General features: G+C 40.2%; 1 protein-coding gene across 2 annotated transcripts in view; it reads right to left on the bottom strand.

The window, feature by feature from the left end:
- il2rb (interleukin 2 receptor, beta) overlaps window positions 1-8,117 on the bottom strand; it is an 11,405-nt gene extending 3,288 nt beyond the window's left edge. Inside the window, exons 1-9 of one of the 2 annotated variants that reach the window (XM_027285932.1) lie at window positions 7,819-8,117; window positions 6,529-6,605; window positions 6,224-6,368; window positions 6,041-6,107; window positions 5,863-5,956; window positions 5,481-5,626; window positions 4,128-4,311; window positions 3,754-3,853; window positions 3,573-3,651 (exon numbers count right to left, since the gene is read on the bottom strand). In XM_027285932.1, the coding sequence (XP_027141733.1) occupies window positions 3,573-3,651; window positions 3,754-3,853; window positions 4,128-4,311; window positions 5,481-5,626; window positions 5,863-5,956; window positions 6,041-6,107; window positions 6,224-6,368; window positions 6,529-6,595 (882 nt within the window). In that variant the 5' untranslated portion in view covers window positions 6,596-6,605; window positions 7,819-8,117. Of the gene's footprint in view, window positions 1-3,572; window positions 3,652-3,753; window positions 3,854-4,127; window positions 4,312-5,480; window positions 5,627-5,862; window positions 5,957-6,040; window positions 6,108-6,223; window positions 6,369-6,528; window positions 6,612-7,818 lie in introns of both variants that reach the window. The other variant, XM_019257203.2, reaches the window with a different exon arrangement.
- Between the last annotated feature and the right edge of the window lie 2,052 nt (window positions 8,118-10,169).

Raw genomic sequence — 10,169 nt, 5'->3', positions numbered from 1 at the left:
ACACACACACACCACCAGGACCACCTGACAGGACACGTAAACACACACACACATACACACTCACACTCTTTCTCATGTTGGTTTACATGCCCACCCCTCAGCCTTCACTCCACAACGACACAGGAAGTCAAAGGGTGACCCATTTCTACCAAAGGTTTTTATTTTGTTTGGTCTCTGCACAGATGTCACTGAGTGCAACGGAAATATACTGCACATGTAGAGACGAGAGCAGCAACATTTATCCCCAATGATTTATGAGAGCCTAGAAATATTACACCAAAAGTGTAAGGTAGACAGTAAAACTTAAACCAGGTGCTGGTATATTGTAAGATGAATTATCTGTTTCTGAAATAATGATTTATGATGATTAAAGGTGTTGATTTGATCGCTCAAACTCTTAAAAATAATTTATAAAGGTGGACGAACAAATGAGATGACAAAAACACTGATGGCAAACCAGCTGCCTTACAACTTTTAACAAAACATCAACAACAAATTTAATGCTACATGTTGCTTTCACACCCTTAAACATGAGCTTAGATCGTGCGAGCGATAGCAGACATCACCTACGATAACATCTTCTCGTGATTCGACTCTAAAAGTTCCTCATCACAAGTAATTTGTGACTATTTACATACATTAAACCACGTTTACATCAAGTTTTACTTCTTAAAAATCACACATCTGCCTGCCAGGAACAAAAAAAAACCCTGGTATTTATCTTTTTAATTTTTTTTTTTATATATATTAAAATGGTATTGTAGTTTGAACATATGTCTTTGTCTATTTTTAGGTTAAAGTAATAAAAGCAAACTCCAAAAAAAAAGCAGTTTGTAACGTCGTTATTAAGTGACAGTAGCATTTAGTTTAAAGTAATAACTACGTTCATACTTTGCTTTGCAATGTTATTTCATGCATATTTGTACACTAATGCAAATAAACTGCAGTGAACGTAAGAAGTTTAAAGGTACTTGTTAGGAGTCCGGCAGTATTGCTACATATACGTAAATCAGCTACATTATGGGTGACGTTCAGCACAGTCGGTAGAGCAACTGCCCCGTGTACAAAGATTCAGTCCTTGCCGTGGCTAAGAACATTAGCTTTGATCAGCAGGTGGATGCCATTACAGGCGGCCTGTTTGCCAGCTAATTTTTGATCAGCTGGGAGGGGTGGAAGAGGCAGGACCCTGATGATGACATAATGGATACAACATCCATATTTATACCGTGTATGGTATTTCCCAGAGAAGCAAAATAAGTGTTAACACATTCACTGTGAAAACTTTAAACGTCCCCGTGTTGGATGTAGTGCCACCTAGCAGTAAGTAGCATGCAAACAAATGATACACTCACCCTCTCCTTCCAAGCATGTGAGAAAAACTCAGCTGCCAAATTCACATTAAAAAACAAAGTTCATTTCTAGAAAAACACATGATTCTTATATTCAGGCATTATACACTAATGAAAACGTACTAATGGATACTGTATACCATTCCTGTCAATAAACACTCCTAAATCTTTACACCTGGACCTTTATTCAGCTTGTTCTTCTTACCCCAAGTGACTAAAATTATTAATTTAGATTTAAATTTTGTTTTTCAAAAAAAAAAAAAAGATTAGACTAATCCATGTCAGGCTGCCTGAACAATCACATAGGGGTTCTTCCAGATTCATTACATGAAGTTTTCAGATGGATTTATTGCTGAAGTGGTTTGCAGCTCTTTGGGGTCAGATATCCTGTTTTACAAGTCTCCACAGGCATGGAGGAAGACCTGCACATGGCACCAGCCATAGGCCAGGCGGCGTAGTAGTTATACTGGCAGCTGCCACAGGTGTGTCTACTTGTTGACTATCAGTGGATACCTGAGTGACCGGGAGTGTTAGAGGGGGGTAGGGAGGGAGGGAGGGAGGGCATGTCCAGGGAGGAAGACAGAGAGGGAGGATGACGAGAGGAGAGGTCTGCTGATTAACCTCCTCCTCTTTACATTCACAACCATTTTATCTTCCTTCTCCTCTTCATCTTCCTTTCCGATGCCAAAGCCCGAGTCCGGGCTCTGAGGCTCCTTCTTCAAGCTCTCATAGATTGGAAAGTTGGTGAGGATGGGCAGAGCGCGAGTGGTGGAGGTTGTTGTGGCAGTTGTGGAAATCATCGTGATGTGAAGTAGGGGGATTGGGGTCAGTTTGAGCTGAGCTGCCGGAGGAGCTGGACAGGAAATGCCCATGTTGGAGAAACAGGATGAAGAAGAGGAGGAGGAGTTGTCAGCGACCCTGCTGGTGTCTGAGCCAGCCGAGGGGTAGAACTTGAACTGAGCAGGGTGGTGGTGGAGCTGGAGGATGGAGAGGTGGATGGGGCAACGTCAGAGCCTTCACACAACTCGACTGGGGAGATGTGGTCGCATGGCTGGGCCATGAAGAACGACGCAGGAGCTGACAGAGGATTCAGCCCTTCTAGAAATAAAGAAAGAAAGAGTGGCATGTGTGTTTCTTGAGAAGCAACAACAAAATACACCAAAGACCTTTTAAAAATCTGGGGCAGACTGTGCCTGCGACTTTTTACTGGTAATCAGCGGTGAGTGACACACCCTCATTTCTTATTAAACCTGCAAATGGAAAATAGGCAGGAGGTCATGAGACAAACTGTCTGAAGGGCCCCCAACAGCAGCAGCTCTACTTTCTTCAGTATTTGGACTTCCTGCTTGTTTGGCTTTTTCATAATGTTGTGGAACTCACAAGACAAGACTAGTAAACTGACCTTCTGGCTGTACTCAGATGTAATTTTGAGGTTCTTTACTTCAGATTTGATGCCGCTTGTACTTTTTTAATCCCTCTTTGTTATTTTGACAGCTATAGTTACTCTGTACTTTGCAGAATACATAACATACATGACTTAATCACTTTTAATTAAATTCTGTATTTCTAGAGTATAGTATTCCACCACAGGAAAGTTTGTACATGGTTACCAGGCCTGTTATGTGATGATGTAGCTGCGCACCTCTGTGAGAAGTATAAAGAGGAAGTGCCAACTGTGTTCCTGCATGCAACTGTACTGAGGGTGAATTTTTTATAATACAACTGTCTTCAAATTATATTAAGGCTTTAAGTTATGCAGATATAACAGCGTGGATGCTTTGACTGACATGTAGGTGCTGTTACAGATGGCTTGTTTGAGCACCAGACCTCATTCAGACCGCCCCAGGTCTGCACCATCCATTCTTTATACTGTCAGTGGGCCCAACATTGAACCCTGGGGTACTCCAGCTGGGAGATGACACCATGTACCACTCAATTGCATTTGTATTGGCTGTATTGCAGTCTTTTGAGCTGCTACATTACAGTGACATTACTGAGCCACTATTACTAGTATTATTCAGTTACTTTGCTGAATACTGATTAACATTGATCCATTTTATCCATCTACCATAATGAGCAGCAGCTTCAATAAGGAAGTCAAAGTGAACAGATCATCTATGTATAAATAGGTTTCGGTGGTCACATCTGCTGAAAGAAATGTCAAACTGTTCTATGTGGTAGGACATTTGGTAAAAAGGCTTAATGTATGGTTTGAATGTTTACCTTTAGATTTCCTCCATGGAGAGAATGGAGAGTGTGGAAATACTTCGAAGGGTCTGGTACCGGCTTCTTGTTGTGGAACCTGAAGCAGCAAAAAAAAAAAAAAAAAAAAAAAAAAAAAGGAACAATTACATTGAACATACTGCATAAAAACAAACAAAACACAACGTAACACTACACTCACCGTCTGCTCATGCAACTCCTGTAAAGGACCACGATTATAACAAGGATGAGACCCACGCTCAACATCGATCTCCACAAATATGTCCAATCAAGAAGACACCCTGAAACAGAGAGCTGACATTACAATTTGCAAAATGCATATACAAGTACAGCATTTAGTCATTTGTTTACAGGATCTCTGCAAGACGTGTATAGAACTGTATCATCTGTCGTCTCACCAATATAACACCCTATTAGAGTCGACAAGGAAGTAACCCTACATGTGTTTTTCCATCTGTACTTGATGGACCAATCTATGCATCTATTTTCTTGTAATAACTTTGTAAGTTGGTTTGGTTGCAACTGAAACAACCTGAAAATGCAATGTGTTCTTACATTCATCCTCTGATGTTGTCGCCGTATCTGTTGGTCCTACCCAGGACGTTGTTGGACTCCAGTTGCTCCATTGGCTAAGCAAATCCCCAATGGTGCAGACTCTCACCCTGACCTGCAAGTGTCCCTTTAGTTGCTGAGAAGGTAATTCTAGCTGCAATTCGTGTGTGAACATATCTCTGGCCTCCTGATAACAGATGGAAATTGGGCAGAATGTCATAATTAGGGTGTTTCGTAACCAGAATCTGAAGCAGAATCTAAATAATGTTAGTAAGTTCTGTTGCATTTGCCTTTTGAATGATTTATGCATGAAACCAAACATTATTTGTGACCAGAGCATTGAACCAGAATAAATATAAGCATGAATTAAGATATAACATTTAGTCAAAGGGGAAGTGTAGACCTCATGAGTAGCTGATGTTATCAATGCACCACATAAATAATATGCCACTTAATATTTTGATGTAAAATATCTCAACAGCTATTGAAAGGATTGCCATAAAATGTATATACTGTACTGATCAGCAACTGTAAAGACAATAAAAATTCAAATTTGGAGGCACATGGTCGATATTTGAAGATGAAACAACATATCTGATAAACAATTAGCTACCGTTACACAACAGCTAACCTCAACATTCAACCACCTCGTATCTAGCCCTTTGCTGGCATTGTGACAATGGCGGCCGGGGAAACTCAGTTGCAATTCGGCGATGAAGAAGAAGCAGTAAAATGTTGTGATCATCATAAATATGCAATGGCTGGACTCGAACTGAGACACTACCTTGCTGAAATTAGCACACTACTAGTTACACAGAATTGTGCTAAGTATTTTTTATAAAAATGTCTTTTCTGTTGTGGAGAAATTGCTGAAGTCAAAGGTCAATGCTGAGGTCAGGAAGGAAGAAAGTGTTCAGGAGCCTCTTATGTCTTATGCTGTATTATTTATTGACGCTTGATCAAGGAGAATTAGAGACACTCTCAAAGTTCATCAGAAGTGCCTGAGTCGGTCTCACATTCTGCCCAACTCATCCTGGTGGATAGACTTTAAATCCAAAGATCACACCCCAAATACTGCACGCCGCAGAATTAGTCAGAGAGAATGTCTTTACCCATGCAGGTGTTATTGTCAGTATATTCTAGTCTGGAGACACAGATGTCTGTTTACGCAGATTGGAACGTCAACAACAAGCTATCTATTATGACTAAGAAGGCAGCAATAGGTCTCTTCGACCCTGGCCAGACTGGCACCTACTGTTCCCAATCAAAGCCAAAACAACCAATACTGCCGAGGACCTCAAGGCCCACACGTGACCTTGTGTAACCTAAGGATAACCTATGATTATGGCCACTCACCTTCCATGTCTTGTTTTTCTGTTTGACCTGAATTTGGAACCTAAAGGCCTTGATGAACCTCGAGCAAGGACTGCCTGCACTCCAGGATATCCAGGTCTCATTGACAGTGCTGTTGACACGGGGAATACCTGGAGGATTCATTTTGACTGTATGCACACACAAAACAGACACACGGACACATATGTGGAAAGAAAAGCACACAATGAGATCTGTGAAGGTTCATGGTTGAATATCGGGCAACTGGACTTTGACTTTCGTCCACTTGTCCCAGACTTAACCTTTCTTAAACAGAGTGACGTCATTTCCTAATGTTTCTAAGTATATAAATGTGTCTAAGACGGCCTCCTGAAAACAGTTTACTGATGAAGTAAAAGCCACTAACTGTGATCCTTCGGCTGGTAGTCTGTGAGGCTGTCCACCAACATGCCATCGCACTCCATGCGGATGTAGGGCAAAGCTTTGTAAGAGTTGAATTCCTGTAGGGACAAATCGTGGCATTCATTTTATATAGAGATAAATCCATGAGAGGTTTTTATGAATGATTTTTGTGAGTGACTTACTTCACTTTCAAAGACAAAACTGCAGCCTGGAGGAGAGTTTCCATGTCGTTCCAGCTTGCAGGTTCGACTAAAAAAAATAAAATAAAATCACCATTAACTGCTGCAGATTTGCTTAACTGTCAAGACAAAAAATATTTTAAATCCATAACATTTTGGTAAGTAGCAATGAGTATAACATCTTACATTATTTCAATGGAAATTCTCTCGTAGCCTCTAAAGATCCGGGCTCTCGTCAGACCAGAGATCGAGCAGTTAACACCAGGAGCCACCAGAGAGCCGTTCCACGTACAACTGACATTGTTGACATAGTCATTTACGCAGGACAGTCCTTGAGCGAGAGACAGACATAACAGAGAGAGAGAGATAGATTAGAATGGTATTTGTCAGTGTTGCTGGACTTAAACTCGGACGGTTAAACTTCCCCGTTCGAAGGGATTTCAGGACAGTAACATAGAAACAGTTTCAGTTATGAACATCCTCAAATATACCTCTGTGAGAGTGAGCACCCACTGAAAACAGAACCACCTGGATGTACACGGACCACAGGATCTCCATGACCACGACACTATGACTGTAAACAAAGGGGACAAACAGCACATTACAACAAGACTAAAAATCCAATGATGGAAGGTCTGAAATTACTTCGTATAACACATAGAGCAGCCGTGTTTTACAAAACATTTAACAGATTATGAAAGGATGCTTGTAAGTGTTATTTGGCAGAAGCGTCGAAAAAATTCTATGTTGAAAATATAGTGTAGTTTGGGGATGGAAACTGGTATACTACGGGACAAAGCACATGAACGTGTACATGAGTAAATGTCTTGGCGGTTTGAGCGGGTGGTTTCAAAGGTCGGGGTGGTCACAGCTGCTTAAATAAACCTCGGATCATGGAAGAGTACAGCCGCTTCAGATGTTAAAAAATGGTTACAGAGACACAAAACACATGGTTAGCCAGAATTATCAATGAAGATGGAAACTTTAAGAGGGCATGAGACCTTATTTTTTCTATGTAGGACCTCTGGGATACTTGAAAAGCGTTAATTCATCACAGCCTTTGCATACATTGTTATATTATATGTTGGATATACTGTGTGTCGATGTTAAATACATTAACATATTCAACATAAAAATGTTCACAATATAGATGAATATGTGTTAAAATCATAATCTTGGACTCCGACAAAGTGGTGGTTATGACTCAGACAAGTTTCTACCTTCGTATGGAAATGTTTTTTAATGGAGAGAAACTCGTTTCTGAAACCTGGACGTTGAAATTGCATAAGCCAATCATCATCAGCAGCTTTTGAGAGCAGAAATATAGTCATCCTGAGAAGGCGGCAACGAGCAGTTAAATGTGAAACTTTACTGGAAACAGTGACACCTGTGCTAGTCCACCACAGACACAGTTTGAACCATGTTCTACAGCAAGACTATTATGTTTTATTAAGAAGAGACATACACAGATTCTCTTTACATGACGTGGATATTTTCCATAAAGTTTCACATTTTGTCACTGGTTTGAGTCATCAGGCGTTGCTGTTTTTTTTTTTCCGTCAAAGCCTGAACTGAGTAGGACTACAATGACAAGCGCAGATGCGTCACCCGCAATTGATATGCGTATCATATCGTAACCTTAAGCACAAAGGGGAAAACAAAAGCATTTGTTCTGAGTAACGAGATCAGGAAACCTAGGTAATGAAGCAGTCATATAATAAAACAAAGAGCCAGTGTGAAGATAAATTTGAACATCATCTGCAAAGAAACTGATACAGTACCTCGTGAGCTGTGGTCAGTAAAGACAGGAGGAGGTCCCTGAGAGGAAACACATTGTCGTCCCCTCTGGTGGGCTGACGAGTTCAGAAGATCTTTCGCACATCTCTACCTCAGTCTCTTATGCAACCTCCCACCCTCTCTCTCTCTCTCTCTCTCTCTCTCTCTCTCTCTCTCACTCTCGCTCTCTCTTTCTATCACTCACTCATCCCTCTCTCTCCTCATTCTCGCCCCTGTCTCTTCTTTAAAGTGCCCAGTAACATTTTCCACTTGTAACCACAGCCGGTATCTGGGGCTTTACAGGAAGCCTCATGAGGTCGTGTGATAGTAAGAGAGAGGACGGGCCTAGGTGGAGGGGGGGGTGAGGAGGAGGAGAAGTGCCTACTTCACCCAACAGACACCTACCTACCTGGACCCCATCACACAGCTTTTAACATAATTACACTGAAAACAAGAAATACAAAGCACGCCACCGCATCCGCTTTCAATCACAACGTAAAGTGGGTTGTATAAAGAGAAACAGCTCAGGTCGTCCTATGAAGTGGTTTATGACAATGAAACGCAGCTTTAAATAAAGATTCGGAGGATTAAAGAGGCTTAAACCGTCCCAATTTAGAACTATGGGGTTATTTAAGATGCGAACACACACACACACAGAGCAAAAAAAGTAGTACAGCGTCAAAACCACTGCTCTTATAGCCGCAAGCGCTGCAGAAGCATATACAGTATATTTTACTCTACTGCTTCTATACAGGGAAAGAGAACTAAGAGTTAAAGCAGCAGCTCGGCTCTTCTCTAAAAAAGGTCACCAAACATTTCATTTGTGAAGCCATAGGCCGCGAGACATTTCCTCTGATTGTTAGTTCGTCACTTTGTCTTAAATGTAAGACACCAGGTCAAGACTTTAATTGAAGATGACTTTAATTTTTCCAATCTCAAGATTTATATTTTATTTCAACGCTTCGTCTCAAGAGTTACTGTAAAAAGAAAGAAAGAAAGACTGAAAGAAAGAAAGAAAGAAAGAAAGAAAGAAAGAAAGAAAGAAAAGATTAGTTTCATGAATTGCTATTAAATTCAAATTTCTATAGCACCAGATCACAGGTTTATAATAATAAGTGTTCATGCTTATTGTGTTGTCACTTATAAACTCTGACAATGATAAAACATATTTCATATTTCTTGGCACAAGCTTAATTTATATGGCATTATAAGGGAATTTTTTACAGAATAAAGTAGTATTCTTGATAAACCACGATTATTTCAAAATATATTGTTATATATGGCATTCATACGGTATTTTCATGTCAACTATGCAACAAAACATGGAAAAAAGCCAACTTTAAACGTCAGAAACTAATAACAGTACTAATATCCTGTTGTCGTAATATTAGAAAGTAAAGTTATACCTATTTATTGTGATAAAATTCTGGCAACCACTGCTGCCAGTTTTGTTTGTTTTTAAAAAGAAAATGCATATTTAATGGCAAAACCTTTATTTACATAAACTTATACAGAATAAAGTAGCATTTTAAGTGACAGACTGTTCATTTTACAGTAAATCACTGTCATATTTAATGGAAAACCCCAAATTTTATACACTTAAACGTGAAATCAGCAGTACTAATATCCTTTTATCGTACTATTAGTTATACCATATTTATTTAATTATAAATCGGGCACAGATGCCAGTTTTTTAAAAGGATATTAGTACTAGATATTAGTACTGTTTATTTCACGTTTCAGGCTTGTATAAGTGTTTTATTCCATACTTTACTGTACAAATTAATTTAAAAAACAAACAATATAACCTCAGTAATTTACAATCCCAAATCCCCAACAGAGAGTGGAGATAAGGGGAAACATTTCTAACAGAAGTTTTACACTGAAACCTGCACAGTCGAACTATAAGATCAATGCATTCATCTCAGTCTTAAAGTTCAATGAGGGGCCATTGTGCAACATGTTGTACATAGAGCTGCAAGCCACAAAGCATTCACGCACACAACAACAACAACTGTTGCAACACATTATGTTTCAACTCAGCAGGTTAGTTGAGTGGGTTCAGGCCTGCAGTATGTCAAACGGTGATCTGATGCATCACCCCACAAGTTCATGCGCCTACTTAGGTGTTGGCATCAGCTAGCAGTGGTGAAAGGAGAGACTAAGGTCGGACAATGGTTTGAGGCGTGCAGAAGAGGAAGAAGAGCGCACAGCTCTCGCTGTCTAGAAGACCATAGTGATGTTTGTGCTCGTAAGGCAGCGAGAAATAAGTCCACCAACAAACCACAGAGTCAGTGGAGGGGAGGGGGTTTCTCAGTTAGGGTGGAGGTGAGAACAGTAGCAAGGGAGGGCACAC

This window comes from Larimichthys crocea, chromosome XII (assembly GCF_000972845.2).
Source record: "Larimichthys crocea isolate SSNF chromosome XII, L_crocea_2.0, whole genome shotgun sequence".
NCBI lineage: Eukaryota > Metazoa > Chordata > Actinopteri > Sciaenidae > Larimichthys > Larimichthys crocea.
This window is presented reverse-complemented; position numbering and strand designations above follow the sequence as displayed.